General features: G+C 35.3%; 1 protein-coding gene across 12 annotated transcripts in view; it reads right to left on the minus strand.

Annotated features, from left to right (window-relative positions):
• HMBOX1 (homeobox containing 1) overlaps positions 1-25,315 on the minus strand; it is a 189,140-nt gene that overhangs the window by 44,010 nt on the left and 119,815 nt on the right. For all 12 annotated transcript variants that reach the window (XM_087866603.1, XM_087866602.1, XM_045774093.2 and 9 more), the window contains exons 5-6: positions 23,554-23,664; positions 13,149-13,302 (exon numbers count right to left, since the gene is read on the minus strand). In XM_087866603.1, coding sequence (XP_087722729.1) covers positions 13,149-13,302; positions 23,554-23,664 — 265 coding nt within the window. The remainder of the gene's footprint in view (positions 1-13,148; positions 13,303-23,553; positions 23,665-25,315) is intronic.

Below are 25,315 nucleotides of genomic sequence, written 5' to 3' on the forward strand. Positions count from 1 at the left end.
AGTTAAGATATATGAGGGCAGATACTACACCTTATATTTATTTTAAATTTATTTTCCCTTGGCTCTAGGCATCTGGTATATGTGTTCAAATACATACTTGATTGGCTGATTTTTTCCCTATCTTCCATACTCCCACTGATATTACCTAATGGACCAATCTGATCAGGTACAATTTCCTTTATTAAAAAGGCTGAACACCAAAGCTGTGGTATAACTAAGCATGGTACTTATTTAATTATAGCATGCATAATACGACTAAGTCCCGTATAATCAAGTAGAGATGCTCTTAATGAAAAACCCTATGTTCTGCCAAAAAGAACTATGTGATAATCTATAATATTCTTTTTCTGATTCTCTAATTAGTGAATTCCTATCATCCATCAAAATGCAGCCAGAATGTCATCATTTTGTTTAAGTCTTACTCTTTCCTCTGTTTGTTTGCATCTTATGGACCCATAAATTCAAGTACCCATCTTCGTAACAGCATTTATTCCTCAGTTCTACAACTGCTTATATGATAGTGCTCCCCCGCCCACATTGGTGAGGGACTATATTTTAGGGTAACTAAAGAGTTGAGGGAAAGTTCTCCTTTATAGAGGATTCCAGCTGATTAATGCAGAAGAAAGGAAAAAATTGGAATGTAACCATTACAAAACAAAAAAGTGACTAGGAAAAAAATCATCAGTGGATGACAAAATAGTGGTTTTCAGTCCTGGCTGTATTGTAAAATCACTTGGGAACTTTTCAAATATACCTTTACCTATGTCCAGTTGGTCAAGGGTAATGTCTCACTGATATTTTTAAAAGCTCCCGGGTGATCCTAATATGCAGCCAAAGTTAAGAATCACTGCCCTCAAACCATTCACGAACTTTCTAATAAATGGATCAAGATGATAGGACTGAATCTCATGATTAATCTTATAGTTACTAAAAATGAGACAACCTGACATAATGTGCCTCCTTATACGATGTACTAGTAAGAACAAAGTAGCAGTTATGGGCCCAAAGAGCTAAACTAGAACCTAATGAGTACTCTAGATCTAACCACCAATCTACAGAAAATAAGAGGTCATGTTAAGAGACACATATGAGGATGTAAGAGGCCAAATCTAAAATGTGGGAAATGAAATATGACAAATGTCTTTAACAAATAAACAGTATGAAGAAAATGTGTGTGTGTGTGTGTGTGTAAGGAACTGTTACAAATTAAGAGATTCAAAAGACATAGTCACCATACGCAGTATGTAAAAATACATTTGATAAACAGGTGAATGAATGAATGAATGAATGAGTGAATTAATGTTAATTAAAGAAAAAACCCAATTGTTATAATTAATAAATTATTAAATCTTATACTCTGAAAAGCAGGACTAGATGTGGGAAAGGATGCAGAAGTAAAATAATTTTGATATGGGAACTAGTGAAATATTTATCTGTTTCTGTCACTGTCATATAGAAAATTTTCAAAATATTTCAGTGGACTTAATATTTGGTTTTTAATTTATATTTGTATTTGCCTTATGACTTTGAATAAAAAGAAAAACAATAACAAATTATTATGGGGCAAATATAACCATTATTTTTTCTATTGGGGATGAGATACAGTTGTTCTGTATCAGAGCTGTCTAATAAAATTTTCTGTAATGATAGAAATATTCCATATAAAATTTTCTGTGATAGAAATACTGTCTAAAACTATACATGACTACTGGACTCTTAAAATACGGCTAGTATGACTGAGGAACTGAATTTTAAATTTTATTTCAAGTAATTTAAATAGCTACACACCACCACCACAACAGACAGTACAGTTCTAGTTGACTACAGCTCTCCTCTCTACCTGCAACATTTGCTCTTTCCTTTTACCTAAGTAACTCTTACCACATCCCGTATTATAAGATGTCACAGCACCATGAACCTTTCCTTTCATACATACATTACCGTTGCAATTTTGTGATTATCTGATTAATGTCTGTCTCTCTAACCTGATTGTAAACTCCAAGACTGCAGGAACTATTTATGTTCCCGATCGCATTGTAGAGTGACACTCATTTACTTGTTAAGAAAATGCTATTATTAGAGAACATTGTGTAGTTGAGTTTTTGTGATAATGAAGACTTTTCATTTCCTGTAATTCCATGCAATTTGATCCAAATTTTAGATCCTTACACATATACAATATATATATAAAGGTAGAGAAAACTGTACCATGAACCCCCAAGCAAACATTACCAGGCTACAGAAACCATCGACTTACAGATAACACTCTTGTTTTATCCACACCCATCATATTATATATTTCAGCACCTATTTCTAAAAGACAAGAACTCTAATTTTTATAAATGTAGCACCACTTACATATAAGCAACTGTTATCATAACTAAAACAAGAATCACCATTTATACAGTGTTCAAATCTCCTCAACTGGCCAATATATATATATATATATATATATATATATATATATATATATATATATATATATATATATAAAACCTTGAAGAAACTTAGTTATTATATTCTTAGGTCTCTCACATAATGGACTTTGTTGACCTGAATTCCCCATAGCATCATTTAGCATACCTTTGTTCCATATTTCCTAACCTGGAGCTGGACCCAGAGGCTTGATTTTATTCAGCTTCAATTTTGCTAGAAAAATACTTTATGTGGGTAGTGGTATTTACATCCTCCAAGAGGTACATAATGCCTGGTTGTCTGTCTTTGTTAGCAGCTATTCATGATCATTGTCAGATCTATTATTTCATTAGGAGTTTACAAAGTGATGATATTCTAATTATATTATTCCTTTTTCATTTATTAGTTGGGATCCTTCATTAAAGAAAGCCTTTTTGATTCATCAGAGATAAAGTTCATATGCAAAATACAAGTTAAATGCTCAGTTCTGTCTTTTTACCACTTTTAAATATTTAATTGGTTCTCTAACATTCTCTAGGTGTAACCAATAATTTTTTTTAGTATCTTTATTACATATGGATTTTTAATAAGTTTGCTGGGCTTCAATCTATTACCACTGGTATTATTACTAATGTTCAAATTATCCCCATCTTTGGATAGGGAGCCTCTTCAAGTTAGCTCCTGAGTCCTTTTGATATCACTCACCTACCTATAATGGCCTTCTGGCTTTAATAAGATTTCTGGTCTTATCGTGTATCTTTCTTGTCCTAAGTCTAGAATCAGACATTTCTCCAAGGAGTGCTAATGGTACCTATGACCACAACCTGGGCCCCAGGCCAGCTAATTTCTACTAGGCTGATCATTGTTTATGGGATTTTTGAGTGAGTAAAGATGGAAAGTATACCCCTCCTTTTTTTCAAGAGAAATTATAACAAATTCAATTATTTATGATTCATATTCAAGATTTTAGTATTTCCCACCAAAATTATGGCTGGCTTCTTAGCAGAAGTTGACAAGTTGATCCTAAAATTCATATGGACATACAAAGGATCCAGAATAGCTGAAACAATCTTGAAAAAGAAGAAAGTGAAAAATTCCTATTTCCAGATTTCAAAATCTACTACAATAAAACAGTAATCATAACAGTGTGGTATACAGATCAATAGAACAGAACAGAACTGAAGAGTCCCCTCAGATTTATAGTCAACTGATTTTTGACAAGGGTACCAAGACTAATCAATGGGAAAAGAATAGTTCTTTCAAAAGTGCTGGGACAACTGGATATTCACATGCAAAAGAATGATGTAGGGTCCCTACCCCACATCATACGCAAAAATTAACTCTAATGGATCAAAGACCTAAATGTAAGAGTTAAAAGTAAAAAATGCTTAGAAAAAAACACAGAAATAAATCTTGCGCTTTGACTTAGGCACAGCTTTCTTAGATAAGACAATAAAGGTACAAGCAACAGATGAGAAAATAAATTGGACTTGATGAAAATTAAAAGCTTACATGCTCCAAAAGTCATCATTGAGAATATGAAAAGACCACCCACAGAATGGGAGAAAATATTTGGAATCCATGCATATCAGATTGGATAAAAAAATAAGACCTATCGATAGGATGTCTGCAAGAGACTCATTTTAGACCCAAAGACACCACCAGATTGAAAGTGAGGGGATGGAAAACCATTTATCAGGCTAAGAAAGCTGGGTTGGCAATCCTTATGTCAAACAAATTAAATTTTAAATCAAAGACTGTAATAAGAGATAAGGAAAGATACTCTATCATAATTAAAGGGTCTATCTAACAAGAAGATCTAACAATTGTAAGTATTTTTTTTTAAAAGATTTTATTTATTTATTTGACAGAGATAGAGACAGTCAGCGAGAGAGGGAACACAAGCAGGGGGAGTGGGAGAGGAAGAAGCAGGCTCACAGCAGAGGAGCCTGATGTGGGGCTCGATCCCATAACGCCGGGATCACGCCCTGAGCTGAAGGCAGACGCTTAACCGCTGTGCCACCCAGGCGCCCCTAACAATTATAAGTATTTATGCCCTTAACAAGGGAGCAGCCAATTATATAAACCAATTAATAACAAAATTAAAGAAACACATCAATAATAATACAATAATAGTAGGGGACTTTAACACCCCACTCACTGCAATGGACAGATCTTCTAAACAGAAGATCAACAAGGAAACAAGGGCTTTATATGACACATGGGACCAGATGGACTTCACAGATACATTCAGAGCATTCCATCCTAAAGCAACAGAATACACATTCTTCTCGAATGAACATGGAACATTCTCCAGAACAGGGGTCACAAATCAGGTCTCAACTGGTACCAAAAGATTGGGATCATTCCCTGCATATTTTTAGACCAAAATGCTTGAAACTTGAACTCAATCACAAGAGGAAATTTGGAAAGAACTCAAACACATGGAGGCTAAAGAACATCCTACTAAGGAATGAATGGGTCAACCAGGAAGTTAAAGAAGAATTTAAAAAAATTCATGGAAACAAATGAAAACACAACTGTTCAAAACCTTTGGGATGCAGGAAGTAAACAGCAATACAAGCCTTTCTCAAGAAACAAGAAAGGTCTCACATACACAACCTAACCATATACCTAAAGAAGCTGGAGAAAAAACAGCAAATAAAGCCTAAACTCAGCAGGAGAAGAGAATTAATAACAATTAGAATAGAAATCAATGAAATAGAAACCAAAAGAACAGTACAACAGATCAACAAAACCAGGAGCTGGTTCTTTGAAAGAATTAATAAGATTGATAAACCCCTGGCCAGACTTACCAAAAAGAAAAGAAAAGGACTCAAATAAATAATATCATGAATGAAAGAGGAAAGATCACAACCAACACTGAAGAAATACAAACAATTATAAGAACACATAATGAGCAACTATATGCCAACAAATTAGGCATTTCTTCTTCTGGAAGAAATGGATGCATTCCTAGAGATGTATAAACTACCAAAATTGAAACAGGAAGAAACAGAAAACCTGAACAGACCCATACCAGCAAGGAAACTGAAGCAGTAATAAAAAAAAAAAAAACCTCCCAAAAAACAAGAGTCCAGGGCTGGATGGCTTCCCAGGAGGAATTCCACCAAACATTAAAAGAATTACTAATACCTATTCTTCGGAAGCTGTTTCAAAAAAATAGAATTGGAAGGAAAACTCCCAAACTCTTTCCATGAGGCCAGCATGACCCTGATCTGAAAACCAGACAAAGACCCCACCAAAAAGGAGGATTACAGACCAATATCCCTGATGAACATGGATGTAAAATTTCTCACCAAGATACTAGCCAGTAGGATCCAACAGTACACTAAAAGGTTTATTCACCACGACCAAGTGGGATTTATTCCTGCGCTGCAAGCATAGTTCAACATCTGCGAATCAATCAACGTGATACACTATATAAATAATAGAAAGGACAAGAACCATATGATCCTCTCAATAGATACAGAAAAAGCATTTGACAAAGTACAGCATCCTTTCTTGGTTAAAACTCTTCACAGTGTATGGATAGAGGGAACATACCTCAATATCATAAAAGCTATATATGAAAAGCCCACAGCAAATATCATTCTTAATGGGGAAAAACCGAGAGCTTTTCCCCTAGGGTCAGGAACATGGCAGGGATGTCCACTATCACCACTGTTGTTCCACACAGTACTAGAAGTCCTAGCCTCAGCAATCAGACAACAAAAAGAAATGAAAGGCATCCAAATCGGCAAAGAAGTCAAACTCTCATTCTTTGCAGATGACATGATACTCTATGTGGAAAACCGAAAAGACTCCACCCCAAATTGCTAGAACTCATACTGGAATTCAGCAAAGTGGGAGGATATAAAATCAATGCACAGAAATCAGTTGCATTTCTACACATTAACAATGAGACAGAAGAAAGAGAAATTAAGGAGTTGATCCCATTTACAAAACCATAAGGTACCTAGGAATAAATCTAACCAAAGAGGCAAAGGATCTGTACTCAGAAAACTATATAACACTCATGAAAGAAATAGAAAAAGAAATAAAGAAATGAAAAAATGTTCCATGCTCATGGATTTTGGAAGAACAAATATTGTTAAAATATCTATGCTACCTAGAGCAATATGCACATTCACTGAAATCCCTATCAAAATACCATCAATGTTTTTCAGAGCTGGAACAAATAATCCTAAAATTTGTGTGGAACCAGAAAGGTCCCTGAATAGCCAAAGCAAATTTGAAAAAGAAAACCAAAGTTGGTGGCATCACAATTCCAGACTGCAAGCTCTATTACAAAGCTGTAATCATCAAGACAGTATGGTACTGGCACAAAAACAGACACATAGATCAATGGAACAGAAGAGAGAACCCAGGAATGGATCCTCAACTCTATGGTCAACTAATCTTCGACAAAGTAGTAAAGAATATCCCATGGGAAAAAGAGTTTCTTCAACAAATAGTGTTGGGAAAATTGGATAGCCACATGCAGAAGAATGAAACTGGACAATTTCCTTACACCATACACAAAAATAGACTCAAAATGGATGAAAGACCAAGTGTGAGACAGGAGTCCATCAAAATCCTAAAGGAGAACACAGACAGCAATCTCTGTGACCTCAGTCGCAGCAACTTCTTGCTAGACACATCTCCAAAGGCAAGGGAAACAAAGGCAAAAATGAACTATTGGGACTTCATCAAGATAAGAAGCTTTTGCACAGCAAAGGAAACAGTCGACAAAAGCCAAAAGACAACGGACAGAATGGGAGAAGATATTTGCAAATGACAATATCAGATAAAGGGCTAGTATTCAAAATCTATAAAGAACTTATCAAACTCAACACTCAAAGAACAAATAATCCAATCAAGAAATGGGCAGAAGACATGAACAGACTTTTTTCCAAACAAGATATTCAAATGGCCAACAGACACATGAAAATATGCTCAACATCACTCGGCATCAGGGAAATGCAAATCAAAACCACAGTGAAATACCACCTCGCACTAGTCATAATGTCTAAAATGAACAAGTCAGGAAATGATAGGTATTGGCAATGATGCAGAGAAAGGGGAACCCTCTTATACTGTTGGTTGGAATGCAAGCTGGTGTAGCCACTTTGGAAAATAGTATGGAGGTTCCTCAAAAAGTTGAAAATAGAGCTACCCTATGACCCAGCAACTGCAGTAGTAGGTATTTACCCCAAAGATACAAATGTAGTGATTTTCAAGGGGCACCTGCACCCCAATGTTTATAGCAGCAATATCCACAATAGCCCAGATGTCCATTGACAGATGAATGGATAAAGAAGATGTGGTGTGTATATGTAATGGAATACTACTCAACCATGTGGTGTGTATATGTAATGGAATACTACTCAACCATCAAAAAAATGAAATCTTGCCATTTGCAGTGATGGGGAAGGAAGTAGAGGGTATTATGCTAAGCAAAATAAGTCAATCAGAGAAAGACAATTATATGATCTCACTTATATGTGGAATTTAAGAAACAAAATAGAGGATCATAGGAGAAGAGAGGAAAAAATAAAACAAGATGAAATCAGAGGGGGAGACAAAGCATAAGAGGAAATAAACTGGGGGCTGTTGCGGGGGTGGGATGGATTGATGGGGTAACTGGGTGATAGACATTAAGAAGTGCACATGATGTGATGAGCACTAGGTATTATGTAAGACTGATGAATCACTGACCTCTACCTCTGAAACTAATAATACATTACATGTTAATTAATTGAATTTAAATTTTAAAAATTAACTAACTAACTAAATAAAATGTCAAGGGACCAAAAAAAATACTTGGAAACCATTATATTATAAGGGACTTGTACTTAGAACATATAAGGAAAACTTACAATTCAATATAAAGACAAATAACCCAATTTAAAAAAAGAGCAAATGATCTGAACAGACATTTCACCAAAGATGAAACAGAAAGAGCCAATAAGCATATGAAAAGATATTCAGACATCACTGGTTAGGGAAACACAAATCAAAACCACAATGAGAATCTACTTTTGCATATACTAGGAAGATCAGAACCAGTAAGACAGCAATAACAAGCGCTGGTGAGAAACTGGAACCATCATACAGTGCTCGATGGAATATAAAATGGTACCTATGCTTTGGAAACTGTCTGGCAGTTTCTCAAAAGGTTGAACACAGTTACCATACGACCCAGCAATTCCACTAGTACACAAATTTCATTGATGGCAGCATTACTGATAATAGCTAAAAAGTAGAAACAACCCCAAATGTCCAACAACTGATGAATGAATAAATAAAATATGGCATATCTACACAATGGACTATTATTTGGCGACAAAAAGAAATGCAATGCTGAAATGACCTACAACATGGACGGACCTTGAAAACATACTAAGTGAAAGAAGTGAGTCACAAACAGCCATGTTTGTATGATTCCATTCATATGAAATGTCCAGACTGGGCAAATCTATATACAGGGAAAGCAGATTAATGGTCATGTAGGGTTGGGGAAGATGGGGGGAAAAGGAGTGACTGCTACAGGGTACAAGAGTTTTTTTGGGGGTGAAGAGAATATTCTAAATCTGATTGTGGTTGCATAACTGTAAATACACTAAGAAGCACTGAATTGTACACTTTTATTAGGTGAATCGTATCTCAATAAGGCTGTTATTAAAAGAATACAATCAAGATAAATTTGTATATGCACACACATATACAAAATTACAGTCTTTTACTGATATTTTATGTTTATCTGTTTTGCACTGAAAAATTTGACTACTAATAACACCATGATTGTCTTACCTATATCTGTATCTATACAAATAAAAAAAGTACCTGAGTAACAATATTACCAACATTAGTAAAGCAAGGTAAGATTTTTTTGTAGTTCTTTTTATTCCTAAACTGTATCCGACCAAGAAGCATAGTCAAAATACTGTTATAAAGTTATATGATACAGTTCATGAATGTTTAGGTCACACATTTGTTTCATTTTAGTTATTTTTAGGAGTCACCTTCCCCCCATTTCAACCTAATTTTGTCTTATAATTACATAAAATATTTACATGGTCCCAATATGAAAACATGGTATAGTTAGATAAGTCGAGCTTCTATTCTTGCCCCCTCCAATCTGTTTTTTTTTCTCTTCTATTGGTAACCACTTTATTTATTTTATGGTGTATTCCTTCATCTTAAAACAAATTATAAACAAATACATAAACGATAGCCTACTATATACAACTGACACTGGTTTTTTTAACATTATATTCTGAAGATCACTGTATATAGAAAAGTATTCATTCCAATGGATTAAAAAAATACAAAAAAAAAAGCCTTACAAAATATTTAGTAGTGATGGTACAGAAGGACACAGTATGATTTTCATTCTGTAGAAAGGAAAATTAATTCCTTTTGCTGCTTCATAGCACTGTTATTATTTGAACCTGGGCATCCAACGTATGGATTCACTGTAATTTATTCACCCAGTCCACTGCCAATAGACACAAAGGTTGTATTCAATATTTTGATATTATTGCAAACAGGGCTGCTATATTTATACTTTTGTCAGTTTATCTCTGGGATAATTTTCTAGAAGTGAGAATGCTGAGTCAAAGGGCAAATCCATGGGTAATTGTTCCCAATACTGTCAAATTCCTGTCCATGGAAGTTGCTACATTTTGCATTCCCACAAGCAATGTATGAGAGTGCCCATTTCCCTATAGCTCAATCAATAAAAAATGTTATGGAACTTTTGGATTTTTGCCAATGTGATAGGAGAAGAATAGTGTCTCAGTGTAATTTTAATATGAATTTCTCTTACTATAAGTTAAATTGAACATCTTTTTATATGTTTAGGAGGCGTGTGCATTTGGTTTTCTGCTGATATCTTTAGTTTTCTACAGAGTTGGTGGTCTCTCTCTTTTAAAAGTTGTTTATACATCAGGGATAATAATATGCAGCAAATATTTTTTCCAATTTTTCTTTTTCTTTTTTTACTTTGCTCACATTTTTTTTCTCCCCAAAGTTTTTCTTTTAATGTATATAATCAGATTTATCAAACGTTTCCCATATTTTGGATTTTGAGTCCTAGTTAGGAAAAACTCCACCATTTCCAGGGTACCCGTATTTTCTTCTATTATTTTATATGGATTCACTTTTTTGATTCATTCGAAATTTGTCTTGGTGTATGCTATAAAGAATGAATAATTTTGGACTTATACTAATATTTTGAGTAAGCCTAGTACTTTGCTGGCTTTACAGTCAGTGCATATATATTTATTACCTATTCAGTGTACTGAAAAACATCATGCATTGCTCTGAGGCCAGGGAATTTTATATTCCATGTTAGAAAATAAAAAGTCCCGGGGCGCCTGGGTGGCACAGTGGTTAAGCGTCTGCCTTCGGCTCAGGGCGCGATCCTGGCGTTATGGGATCGAGCCCCACATCAGGCTCCTCTGCTATGAGCCTGCTTTATCCTCTCCCACTCCCCCTCCTTGTGTTCCCTCTCTTGCTGACTGTCTCTATCTGTCAAATAAATAAATAAAATCTTTAAAAAAAAAAAAAAGAAAAGAAAAAGTTCCACTTTCACAGAATGAAATCATACCATGACCCACTGCTATTAAATACTCTGAGAGGCTTTTGCATTTTTGCAACTACTGGAATAAATGACATATTTTCTTACTGGTTGTGCCAAGTAAGATAAAATTAGACCAAAGATAACCAATTCCTGGATTAAAAACATTTATTAATTAAAATTACGGCCAGAAGGTGAAAATTAAGATTAAATGGGAGTTTTACACAGGGTAAATGCTCATATCTTTTTTTAGGGGGGCTGGGCTTGAACTCACAGCCCTGAGATCAAGACTGGAGCCAAGATCAAGAGTCAGATGCTTAACCGACTGAGCCACCTAGGCACCCCTCAATATTTCTGTAACTGAAATTTGATCACTGTGATTCTGTGGGTAGTTTTTGTTGCTTTGGAAAAAAAAATAACTGCAAAGCTTGCGAGGTTCAATTTTGAAAATGCATTAGGAATATCACCTATCATTATTAATATTACCAATTTTAACAATAATCTTTCCTCATACTGACATTATGTGATAAATGTATATTGGTGTCTTCGTGAAAAAATCAAATGGTTCAATCAATAGCAAAATTAGAACTTACACCAACTAGAAACTAATACCAAAGTTTATTTTGTTACCAGAGGAAAACGTATACTGCTGCAAATAATTAAAGTTTGATATTATTTAAATTCGTATCTGTTATGTGGTAAGTTCTGAAGAAATTTTTTGAAAGAATCAAAGATCCTAGATGAGAAAAATAAAGCAGACTGTAAATGTCAGGGCTCTTCTACTCTTCTACTGCTCAAGCATATAAGGACTTGTTATTCAATGAATGGCCTCTACTAGAATTTACAATAACGAGAATAAGGAAAGCAACATATGATAACAGCAATGAATAATCTACAGTCTCATTCTGGCTACTTTAAGCAAACTTTTTAATTTCAACCCAATCACAAGAACAAAAACCAAGGCCTCAAATTTGGCATTTTCAATCTCTCTCTATTTTAGGTACTAATGTCTAATGAGCTGGGAGATAATCAGGAAAGAGGCAGAAAGAGAGATGGCAAAAGTCCTGGATGACATGGTTCACTACTGGCTATTGAAACACTTCATTTTATAGATGAAGAAGTTACTGCTCAGAGTGTGTGACCTGAACAAAGTTGCACAGCCAGTTAAATGGCAAAGCCAAACCCGGGTTACAGGTCTTTAACTGAGTCAAATGCTCTTTCCAGTTTGCCATTCGACTGGTCAGATTAGATAATTGTGAAAAAAAAAAAGAAAAAAAGTGAAGCTGGTTCAATGTAAATATGTATTCTATGTCAGCTTAGAAGTTAAACCCAGTTTTTAAACACTCAATTCCATTCTTTTCCATTATTTAAATTATTGTGAAATCTCAATATGAAAATTCAATTGTTTTTACCTTTGCCTAATATATTCTTTTTCTCTATATTTAATCTTAGGAAGTAAATACTTTTCCAATGGAAAACATTACCTATTGAATATAAAACTCTCCATTGAAACAAAATTCCATACACGTTACTTGTAAGTAGGAGACTAAAAGGATAATTCTACTACAGGATCCATCCTAAATACACTGAACATTTAATAATCATATTTAATTAATTTATACCATTTCAGATAGGAAAACTGAAGATAAGGTCTAATTCCAGTCTAAAACATACTGAGTACTTACTATGGATCAGATATTGGCGCTATAGTCAGAAAATAAATTACCAAATCAAAGTAAAAATGTGTATTTCAAACCTTTCGGACTAAGCTCCTTTAAGCCATACTTCTGACTGAAGAAGTAAAATCTGAGCAGCCTCCTCTATAACTATTCGATATTTTTGATGAAAATAAGACTTTGAAGAGTGTTTCCAAAAACAATATAAAGATTTAAATTTAAAAAATTCTTCTAAAGTTTCCGAAATTACTGAGAACATTAAGTTATATTCATAGGTGCTAACTCCAGTTTTATGACTTCTCAATGGTAAAATCATCTTATTTCAGTAATATAGCATTTATAATACTCCAAAATACATTTAGAGATAGAACCTGGATCCCAAATTACTTGTCTGGGAAGTGTCCAAATCTATCTAAGGTTTCTCTTTTTCCTAAGGTTGGGAGATTGCTCATGGGAAAGGACACGTGTACCTTTCCATGACAGCCAGGCACTCCTTTCTCCAGGTAAATCGACTCCCTCGCCGTAGTCGGAAGGTGCCAGATGTGGCAGAGACTGGGGGAGGTGTTTGTCTCCACTCTGGGTCCTCTATTGGAATGGGGGCTGGTCTCATACTTAGTGTAGCCCCTGAAATAAACAAGACATTTTCAGCAAATATCTTGCAATTTATTAAAATCAATGACAAATATAATGAACTCAACAACAATAAATTTTTGTCCTTCCATTGGAACTTGCAAGCCAAATACATTCGATATTTACATTTAAAAAAAAAACAACCCCTGGGCCTCTCATGGTGCCTGCCCCATGCCAATGCAAAATGTTGCCTTGAAACCACTGTCTAGCCTCTGTGCCATAGGCTACGGGCACTGGAGTAACTTGCACTGTGGGTGTGTGTGTGGGGGGGGATAATTTGACCCAAACAAAAATCCAAAGGGATAAAAACTCTTCCTTAGAAAGTTTATCAATAATTACCTTGTAATGTCTTTTTTTTGTTTGTTTTTTTGGGTCACTTGTCTTTTATCCTTTTTTATGTCATCTTTTGAACCAAAGCCCAAAATCTATCTCTTTAGGGGAAAAGGGAAGTATGGTCTTTGGACCAATGACAACTTAATCAGAGTTATCTTCTGAAAAATCTTTCTTGAAATTTCTATCTGAGGGTTTTAATCTTTTGAACAATATACACTATACGATCAGAACCTTTAATTACCACTCAAAGGGCTCTTGTTATTGAGAAAATGGAGCCCTTAAAGAATGTATGCAGGAGATGAATTTAAAATAACTCTAACTGTTGTAAACTCTCAAAGAAAAAAAGTCAAATATAGCATCAGACAGTAAGGTAGTATTTGACATAATTTTAGTCTACTAGTTACCTAAGATCTCCATAGGTCTACTAAGTGTTAAAGCTCTACTGTTTTCTGTTACCTCTTGAATGTAATAAAACCAATGGGGGAAAATGTAATTGGGATATTTTATTAATTTAGACTAGCCTTTTCTCAAACAATGAACTGCTGATGATGCATGTATTCATTAGTTCACCATTTATCAACTCCCCTACTCCCTTTCTTTTGGCTCGCTCTAGGTTAGAAGCTAGGAAAAAAAACCCAAAAAACAAAAACAACAAAACCAAACATTGTCTCTGACCTCTGCAGACTTTATTTCAAAGAACTTAAATGTGTTCATAGAGTTCAGTCCCTGGATCTCCCACTGTTCCTTCATTCTTTATACTGTTCAGTTCATCTTCCCAAAGCATAATTATGATCATAGCATTCCACTGACCAAAAGCCTTCAAAAAGTTCCCACTGCCTATGGAATAATATACAAACTCTTAATACACCCCTAGAAAGACAGGTTAGAAATTGTTAGAATTATGTGGAATAATGCACATATTAATAAATACATATTTATTTCTTCATAACAAGAGTCATACTTTATTTATTGTACCTTGTAATTAATACCTTGGGTAGTATTTCTACTTTCCTACATACAGATCTCTTTGTAGATCCCCCTTAATAGCTACATATTTATAGGCATTCTGTTATATAGAGGCCCAATATAACGAACCCTGATTTTCCTCTCCAAACCTGTTGTCTTGCAGCCCTTCCCATCTGAGTAAATGGCATCCCTATTCTTCAAATTGCTTGGCTCAAAATTCTCAGATTCATCTTTGACCTCTCTATTTCTCTCATATACCATATATCTAGTCCATAGCAAACCCTGTCAACTTTATCTTCAAAGTATATTCAGAATCGGGTCAATTTGTATTACTTCAACTAGCTTTAGAATAAGCCAGCATCATCTCTCCAAAGCATAACTTCCTGGAAAGGTTCCAAAGATGGCCCTTCATGATAAGTCGCACCTCCTGCTAATCAGGCCCTTGAATTCTAAGCTGGTCCTGTGACATGTTTTGATAACAGAAAATGGAAACAGTTCGAGTCTAGGTCATAAGACCCTTTGCACCTTCTAACTAGATCTTCTGCAATGCTGGTTTTGGGGGAAGACAGTTGCCAGATAAGAATTATGACTAACCTGAGACTATGATACTGTAAGGAAGCCCAAACTAGCCACATGCGGTGAAAGATGCCCAGCCAGCCCCCAGGTGCCACAGTTGAGGGGAAAAAAGCCATTCTGGGTGCTCCAGTTGCAGCACACACCATATAGAGAACTGTATAACCCAGCAGACAGGGAGAAATAAGGCCCTAGGCATAAAGTACTAATACAGCCATGTGGTAGTCAGCCCCCAAGATGGTTCCAGAGGATCCCTGCCTCCTGGTATTCACCCTGTTGTGTAGTCTCTTCCCATACTATATACCAGGATTAGTCTGTGTGGCCAATAACATATGGTAGACGTGATGATATGTCATTTCTGACATTAGATTATAGAATACACCACGGTGTCTGTCTTAGTTGCTCTCTTAGATCACTTGCTCAGGGGAAAAATAGCTGCCAAGTTGTAAGGACACTCAGGGAGCTCACGTGGAGAGAACTTGAAATCCCTGGCAACAGGCAGGAAGGAAACTGGGGCCTGCAAACACTCAAAGGTAGTGGTCAGTGGCAGATTGTCTAGCTGGCTGACAGCGTGACCATAACCTCATGAGAACTCTGAGCAGAACCCTCTTAGGTAAGCCACTCCTAGATTCCTGACCCACAGAAATTGTGAGATAATAAATGTTTGCTGTTCTTAGCTACTAAGTTGTATGGTAATCGTTGCACAATAATATAAAACAAATGTAAGACATTATAACCATCTCCAGTTGTTTATGTCCCCACATTTCCCAACACACTGAGTATTATGAGTATTACTAATTATTCACATTTATAAATTTGGCAGGCAGAAAAACTTCCCTTAACATAGAGATTTCACTATTAGTAAGAATGAGCATCTTTTCTTGTTTACTTTATATATCTTTTCTTGTAAATTTATATCTTTTGTCTTTTCTTTTGGGTTATTCATCTTACTGGTGTGTTGAAACAATACCAATTGCTAGACACACAGAATGCAACTTTTTTTCCAGTTTGTCATTCGTCTTTTATCTTTATTTATGGTGTGCTTTCTGATCTTAAATCTTATGTAGGCACATTTGTCAACCTCTTCTTTTGTGGTCAATATGTTTTGTATCATTCAGAATATTTTTATAGTTTTCTTATTGTTTAAACCCTTAACAGATATATGATTTCCTGATGTGTGTGACATAAAGTAAATATTTAACTTCTTCCTCAAACGGACAAGCATGTCATCACACAATGCTTTAGAGACTCATGGCTTAAATATATGGCAGACTGTGGCCGGCTGCCATAGTTTAAATAAAGTTTTACTGGAACATAGCCATACTCATTCATTTACATGCTGAATTTATATCAAAGTTTTACAGTTACATTACATTTGCATCAAAGTGAACAAAGTTTAGGCATAAGGAGAAAATACAGGGTTGGAAGGTTCGAAGTCTTTGTTTTGGTACTTTTCTGAATGCAAGCAGGAATTTCAGCATAATAAGGGCTCTGGAATATACCTAAGTTATATTATATAAATTTTGTTCAAAAGCCATGATAAGAGGTCCAAAGCAGAGCCAAGCAGCTATCATGCCTGAACAAGACAGAGGTAAAAACAGACTGGGTAAGGCAGTAGGTCCTCTCATCCAAAGCCTGGCTTCTGGTAAAAGGATAATTTTAGGGCTTCGGTGGGTGAAAGACAGGAAATAGGTCAGTAAATTATAATTAGTAGGCTACATTATAACCATGGCATGTTTTCTTAGTTGAGTGATAAATGGGTAAAAATAAAACAAAGAATACAAAGAATCTTAATCATGAGATTGAAGAAAATAAATTAACTGATAATAATGGTTCTTTCTTGGTATTGGGGTTTATTGGTCATGTAACTATGCTTCCTTATAATATTCTATATTATCCAATTTTTCTATACAAAGGAAATTTAGGTGAAATAAATTACTTTAAAAGAAATCAAGGCAACTATGCACAGACGGGTGGAAACTCAATAATTTCAAACTCGTAAACATACTGAATTTGAAACATAATACTACCACATTACTTTTGAGGGTTTTTTCTTTGCTCCTTTTTCTTTTCAACGTAGAAGTATTTAAAAATAGCACAAGCAGCATTCTGTAAACACTCCAATAAACACAGATTTGTTCTAGAAACCTTAGTTAATCTTGCTTTAGTCAAAGTGGATGGAGAGCAATGAATAACCCAAGAATGGGTTCAAAATTATAGACTCTGACAGAAAAATACAAAGATACTAGAATGCAGGAATGTGGGAACATTTCCCACAGGAAACGTGTTACCTATTTTCTTTACAGAAATATTTTTTTTTCCATCTTGTATCTGTGCTCTCATTAAGAGCAAAATTTTGCACATTTATCTAGCAACTCTAAATCCAAGAGGGAAAAAAAAGTCTCTTCCTAATTTGCTGATAGATTTTTAAATTTTGATAAATGTTCTCTTTGTATATATGATAATTTTCTTATCAGATTTACTTCTGAATGAGCCTTTGCCAGTCCACTAATAGAATATGACTACAAGCATGTCATTACTATCCCATTCACAGAAACTAGCTTCACCAAAAAAAAATTTCTCATCATCCCGTATGACACACACATGATTTCCCTGAGGCTCTGACACTCTGCAATAGTGAAGGGAGGAGGCCATTACTTTTGATCTCCAAATTTACTTCATGTGCTTTCTGTATGAGTCTCCTGGCAAACTTTATTTAATTTAGAAATAGGCAGAATCAGTGCCATGAGCCAAGAGGAACTCAGCAAACCCTGTCTGCTATAGTAATGTTTAAATTAGACAAGGGAAAAGACTGCTGAGCTTAATTTGATTAAATAAAGGGGTTTCTGATGTCAACCATGCTGAATTTAGTACCCACTTCTTTTAAAAAATAGGCATTTTCTTGTAAATGTTTTCATAAGAAACAAGTTAAAATATATTTGATCAGTTTCCATCAGTCTATTTTATTCATACTCTTTGGCAGGCTTTGGGGTATGCTGGGAAATTCTAATGATGGGTCTGTTTATCAGAGAACTACAATATATCTATAACTATTGGATTATCAGTAAAAATAACCTAAATATCACTCTTATTATTTTTCTTGCTAAGTCCACTTAAAGAGAGACAAAAAAAAAAAAAAAAATTCTGTATCCAAATGGATCCAGAGTGAAGAGGTTGAAAAAGAGAAGAACTTCAATCATAGTATACAGAGAGAAATGCACTGAGCCCAAGAATAGAAGCACAGAATATACAGACATTTTTTATTTATTTTCTAAATGCTTACATTTTCCCCCAGAATATAGCAATGGGACGGTAATGTTTACATGTATTCTGATGAGCAAGTAAAATTTGTGAAATAAAAGAACTTCCTATCAATAAGCAGGTCTGGACTATGTGAACCTAGGTTCTTCAGTTTTTTTCTATCTTGAAAGCTGTTAACAAGGCAGATTAATTTCTTTTTTGCCTCTCTCTCTCTCTCTCTCCTTCCCCCCTTCCTTCTTTACCTTCTTCCTCCCTTTCTCCTTTTCATGAAACTTTATATGTATCTTTTGAATATATAGTGCAAGTACAAAATTTACAAGGACACAAAAGATTATATAGTTAACAGTCTCCCTGCCATCCTGTATTTCCAGTCTCTCAGAGTCTCTATAGAGCCTTCCTTAGCTCTAAATACAGCCTGCTAGAGATGTTCTGTGTTTACAAAAGCATATATATATATATACATATGTATGTGTGTATGTATTCCTTCTATATAAGTGACAGTATACTATATCTATTGTTTTGCACCTTACTTTATTCACTTATGAATTTGATATTACTACACAGAAATTCAATTCATACAAAGCCCTCCTTTAAAAAAATAGCTATATAGCCTCCACACTATTTCATTGTACAGATAACCAGTTTGTGACTGAGGGACATTTAGGTAGATTTCAATCACTTCTGCACTGACCTGCAAAGCAGATTCTCATGTACTATAAGCACTTAATGACCAGACAGTGGCTAAGCTATTTTTAGGTGCTAACATAATTTTAGTTCTTCTTATCCAAATAGAATAGTAGTTTCAAAGTATCCATGAAGAAGAAACAATATAATTCTTTAGCTAAAATCAAAGGTTATTTTACTTTAAAGATTTTATTTGTTTATTTGACAGAGAGAGAGGGAGAAAGAACATAAGCAGGGGGAGAGGCAAACTCCCTGCTGAACAGCAGCCTAACATGGGGCTCAATCCCAGCACCCTGGGATCGTGACCTTAGCTGAAGGCAGAGGCCTTCAGGCGCCACCCAGGCGCCTCTCAAAAGTTATTTTTAAAGTCAACAAAGCTGCATTCACCTAGAAACAATTCTATTATATTAGGTCTTATAATAAAGGTAAAAATGCAAAGAATAGCTTCTAAATATTAAATTTTAATCACTAATATCCAATTACTGTTGATGCTATGAAAACTACCAACTGACAATTATAAATTATCCTCTTCTCTTCAGCTAAGTTTAAATTCTGTCCTACAGAACCCCTATGAATTTGGTTTTCAAATAAAAAATAGAAAGTCCTTTAAAAAGGGGATAATCAGCAATACAACTTCATTGAAAAGCAAATGCATATTAGGGGAACTTATTTTTTTTTTAAATTTATTTTTAAGTAAACTGTACACGCAACATGGGGCTCGAACTCACAACCCCAGATCAAGAGTCGCATGCTCCACCAACTGAGTCAGCCCAGGTGTTCCTACGGGAACTTATTCTTAAAAGGAGGTACTATCTCCTTAAAGATAGCAACTCCTTATCAACAGCTGGATGAATGTTGTTAGTCCTTTCCCATTTTCCTGTTTCAATGCCCTAGTTCCACCTTCCTCCAATTTCCTGATGATGGTTTAGCCTAACTCTGGTTCCAAGACAAATTGAAATAAAAAAAGATCAAAAACAAAAACAATTTTTTAATAAAACAGCTTCAGAAGAACATTATATCACCCCAGGGCTAAAAACTAGGTTCTGATAGCAGTATCCTGCAGTTGGCAGTGCTATCAGATCAGCTGCAGAGGCCTGAGAGTTATACCTTAGTTCCCTTCCTCTTTCTGGTGAATTCATTTTCCTGGTATCCTAGTCCCTGCCTGGGATTAGAGCCCAGCCTTGAAATCCCAGTGTGGGATGGGAATTTAGCCTCACCAACTGTGATCAGATTATATGTCAAGGCACTGTTCTAAGTGCCAAATCCAAGGGACAAAAAAATCCCTTCTCTTAATGGAGGCTGATTGCCTGACACAGTTGGCTAGTTTGGGTCCTCCAAATTCTTCACTGTTCTGCCCTATACATTTTTGAACATCTTGACAAATCCCTTTGGTGTTCCCCTCATGGCAGTCAACTGCTGCAATGTGACCAGGTTTATGAAAGCCCTAGGTACAGTTCCTTATTTACCTAGCCAAACCTTTGCTATCAGCCTAAGCTGCTCTATCAAGCAGACCAACTGCCAAGTTTTTGTTACTCGCCATCTGATTTGCTTTGCTGTTGTGAGTCATGGGAAAAGTAATGTCTTTGGAAAGACTGCTTACAGCTGAGTTTGAAGTGTTGCTTCAAGTATGATTTCGCTTAAGACTGCACAATATGGTAGCCACTAGCCACATGTGGCCTTTGAGCACCTGAAATGTGGCTGACTGGAAATGCTATATGCTTCAAGTGTAAAATACACACTAGATTTCAAAACCTAGTACAAAAAGAAAGAGGAAGGAAGGACGGGAAAGAGATAGAAGAGGAAGGACGGACGGACGGAAGGAAGGAAGGAGGGGAGGGAGAAGGAAAGGAAGGAAGGAAAGAAAGAAAAAAAGGGAGAGGTGCCTGGGTGGCTCAGTCGGTTAAGTGTCCAACTCTTGATCTCAGCTCAGGTCTTGATCTCAGGGTTGAGTTCAAGCCCCACGGTGGGCTCCACACTAGGTGTGGAGCCTAATTAAAAAAAGAGAGAGAGAAAGAGGTCTCAGTAATTTTTTAAAGTACTGATTAAATGTTGAAGTGCCAATACATATTTGCTAAATAAAATTATTAAAATTAATTTTAGCTATCTCTTACTTTTTAAAATGTGGCTACTAGATAATTTTAAATTATGTGTCATTTGCATTATATTCTCACTGAATAGTGCTGCTTTAGAACATTTCGCTAATGGCAGTAACAAGAATCAGTATTTTGAGAGATTTGCTTACATATCTAGCTATCATTAGAAGAATACCTAAAAATGAAAGTTCTTTGCAGAAAAACTACTAGCTAATAAATGCTGAAGGAATGCTAAATAAGATCTCCATCATTTTGCAATCCCCAATGGAATAACTCATTTAGGTAAGCATCATCAATGGTGCTAAGACCACTGACAAAAGGTTGCTGTAGAAGAGGATATCCATCCAGCAGCAAAATGATGCCCTATAGATTATTTACAAACTGCAAAGACAAGATCTGGTGGTCATTACTTCAACAAATGATCAAACTTAGCTTATGGTAGTGCTACAACCTGACATTACATGCCTCTTGATATATGATGTAAATGTTACCGACAAAGCAACCCCAATGTTTTATTGTGAAAATTTTCAAACACACATACAGCAACAATGAAAGAATTTTATGATGAAAATCTATACTCAAATCATCTAATATTTTACGCACTCACTTTATCACATTATCTATCCATCTCCTTATCCATTTTATTTTGATGCATTTCAAAGTACATTGTCGACATTACTACATGCCCTCTCTAAATAATCTATGAAGTGTTCTTGCCAAAAATGTTTAACCTGAATCTAATCAAGCCTCTAAACCTAACTGCTAGTTTACAGGAAATACAGGGGCTATAGAAGAATTAGTAAACTGACGCTAAGAGGAAAGAGAAAAATCCAGAATATGGGACATTCTGTAACATTAGATGGTTTAAAAAATATATGTTATAAAAAAAAAAAGTTTGAGTGACTAGATTTAAGAGTCTAAAGAGACATATATCAACAAATTCCAATTTGTCCACCTAAATCAGATACTATTAAAAAAAGACATTCTTATAACAATTAGAGAAATATGAAAATAAACTAGATGTTAGATGATATGGAATTATTATTAATTTTCTTAGATGTGGTAAAAGACTGTGGTTATGCAGGCGATTGCCCCTTTTTTAGGAGATGAATGCTGAAGAGAAAGATGCATATACATGCATATGCATGTACACACAGATTTTTAAATTTATTCATTATTTTCTAGGGATAAGGCAAATAGAGCAAATGTTAACAATTCTTGTACTTAAGAAGAGAGTCAACAGGCGTTCACTGTGCTGGTCTTTCAACTCTTCTGTATATCTGAAACACTTCAAAATACAAACCGGGGGGCAGGGTAGATTAAAAAAAAAAAAACTCATTGTAGAGAGGCTGATATGGTCTGTTCTGTTTTGTTCTGCCTGGGCCTTTCAGATTAAGAATGTGATCTTTAACACACACACACACACACACACACACACACACACACAAATGTTTCTCTAACATTATTTCCACCTCACAGTCAATGCTATTATTAGCTAAGTCTTCAATATGCAATATTCCAACTGATGATTTAATCTATAATAAGCAAAGGCTTTAATGCTATAGCATTATAGAAGATATTTCTCTGATCATAAGACTAAACTTGAGATCAGCCTCATCGCCACCAGTCTGTGTAATGTATAGATTAAAGACAGGCTGCCACGCAACTTCATATAACACTTGTTAAAAGTATCCTACAATAGATCATGCCTATTTCTGGCAACTTCAGACATAAAGGTTTTAGTGAACTTTTTCCTTCAGATTTCATTCCACTTTCCAACCTATTGCTGCTTCCAAAGCTGTCAGGGCAGCATCACCCTAAAGTCCAAAGACATGCTCATCACCCAGGTAATCAGAAATAGAAAATCATTAGCAGGGATCATTGACACAGTATAGGAATAACTAATTAAAAGTATGAAATTTACATTACTAATATTTACCAAAAAAAAACAGATATGGAAACTTATGTGTGTACCTACAGTCGAAAAAAAGAAAACAGCCCCTGACAATCATGACCTGTCTTTCAAACTATCATTAGAAATAGCATATAACCTGGAAACAAAGAGGTGCCCTGGAGGGAGTGAAAATGACTAGATAGTATTAGACACTAAACTAAAAAATGGTATAATCAGCGCTTAGGTTTTACAGTTAATGCTCTTTGGGCAAGACTGGGCACATTCAGAGTGGTATGGTCATAGACAAGAGTGCTCTTTGGGAAAAAGGAACAACAGTAAAATATGAAATCACCTTAGTGAAGATCAGTCAGCACACAGATTTAATAAAGTAATTAATTACATTTGTCTTCAGATGCAATAAAATAAGGAAATGATATTTACCAGGGTTTGTCTTCTCAAGTTGATACCATCGGTAAAATGCTCTTTTCTTCTGTTCACTCAGGTCTGATCCCTGCTGCAACAGCCAGTGAGAGATCCGGCTCTGACTGATACCTGTGCAGAAAGAGAAACAGCTGTTGCTAGTACTGAAAGTACAGGGAAGCTGAGGGTTCTGCTGATTCTAGGTTACTGGGTTCTTAATTCTCTGTGTTACTCTATAAGCAGCAATTCGAGCAAAACTGTCTAATATTGGACTTCTTTGTAAAGGCTGACTGCACTGGCTAGAACATACTCAGAAATGATCTAGAGGTCAAAGCATTTTATTAACAAAGACATGAAAGTGGTCTCTAAAATTAATCCATAGGCTAGGTTCATGTGAGATAAATGAAGAGATTCCTAATTAATAGTTATATGTTGGAAGTTGATTAGATTTGTACTCCTACCACCACCACCTGCAGCCCAATCCTGGTTGAGAATATTAGAATAAAACTTTTACCAGATACTGAGAAGAAAAAAAATCAAGCCAGCAAGTTTTGCTATTCATTATCAACACTGAGAAAAAAAGATTTAGAGCCTGAGAGAGGTTATTGAAAACAGCCTCTTCCATAAGGTTTCTGGCTTATTTGTTAATTCACATAGGCATTTTCAGACTCGTTACTATTACTACAGATAACAAAGAATTGGAAGAATTTTAGTGTTATGCTGCAATATGACCTCTTAAGAAATCTCAAGAGGTAAAGACATTTTTCTAAGACACAGACTTATAAAAAAACTGAACAGAATATAAAGCAGTAGTTTTCAGCTACCTCTAAGAAGTTCTTGACAGCAATTAATTAGAAATGTGAAAAACCTCCACATGTGAAAGTAAAAAAGCATGACTAAAACTTACTAGTATGAGAATCACATGCTTCTTCTGGTCATTACAGCTATTCCAAAAATGAATAATTCAACACACAACTGGCAAAAGCAAAGAATAGGAAAGATAAAACCGTCTTATACGCCCATAAGGCACTTTCCAAAAGACTATTCAGCTATCATAGAGGGTTAACGGTATCTAAATTCTCCCAAGGAATTACTTATGGTAACTGGATGGTACTGAATGCCACCTGGGCCAACACCTGTTTAAAGCTATAATGCACAACAGGAAGAGTGGTTATCAGGAAGTAACACACCTCCTAACATTAGAAGCAGCAGGAGGTCTGGTGATCACATTTAACTCATTAAAAGCAAGCCCCCAGAGTGTCATACTTTAAAAACCTATGTTACAAGAAAATGAAGGAAACTGGGGAGAGGAGATCTCTTAAAAGAAAGGCTGGGGTTTGAATCATGTTTCTCTGATTGGAAATACCTTTCACTTTCAAAGGGTGAAAGTCAGTTTTCCAAAACCTAAGTGATTACATTCTCAAGTAATTCACACAGTAGTTTTCCAATGGACTGAGGATCTATGTGATGCAGGTGCTGGCAGCTAGCACTGTATGCTTGTTCTAAGAGAATGCAAATTATTCTGGATAATTAAATTGGCTATTTAGCAATGCCTTCACCAAAAGTCTAGTTTCAGACATTATACTACTTTTTACATTACTTTTAAACAAGAGTGAAAAAGCAACCATTTACCACCATAAAAGCAAAACTGGTTTTCATGTCATCGAATGAAACTATTTTATATGCATTCTTCATATTGGTACCATACTACTCAGAAACAGGAAATTTGAGAAAAATCTGTTAAGAAAAAAAATATACAGAGATTCTGAAACTTCCAGTATTG

Source organism: Ursus americanus, chromosome 13 (assembly GCF_024610735.1).
Source record: "Ursus americanus isolate L20-20 chromosome 13, mUrsAme1.1.p, whole genome shotgun sequence".
NCBI lineage: Eukaryota > Metazoa > Chordata > Mammalia > Carnivora > Ursidae > Ursus > Ursus americanus.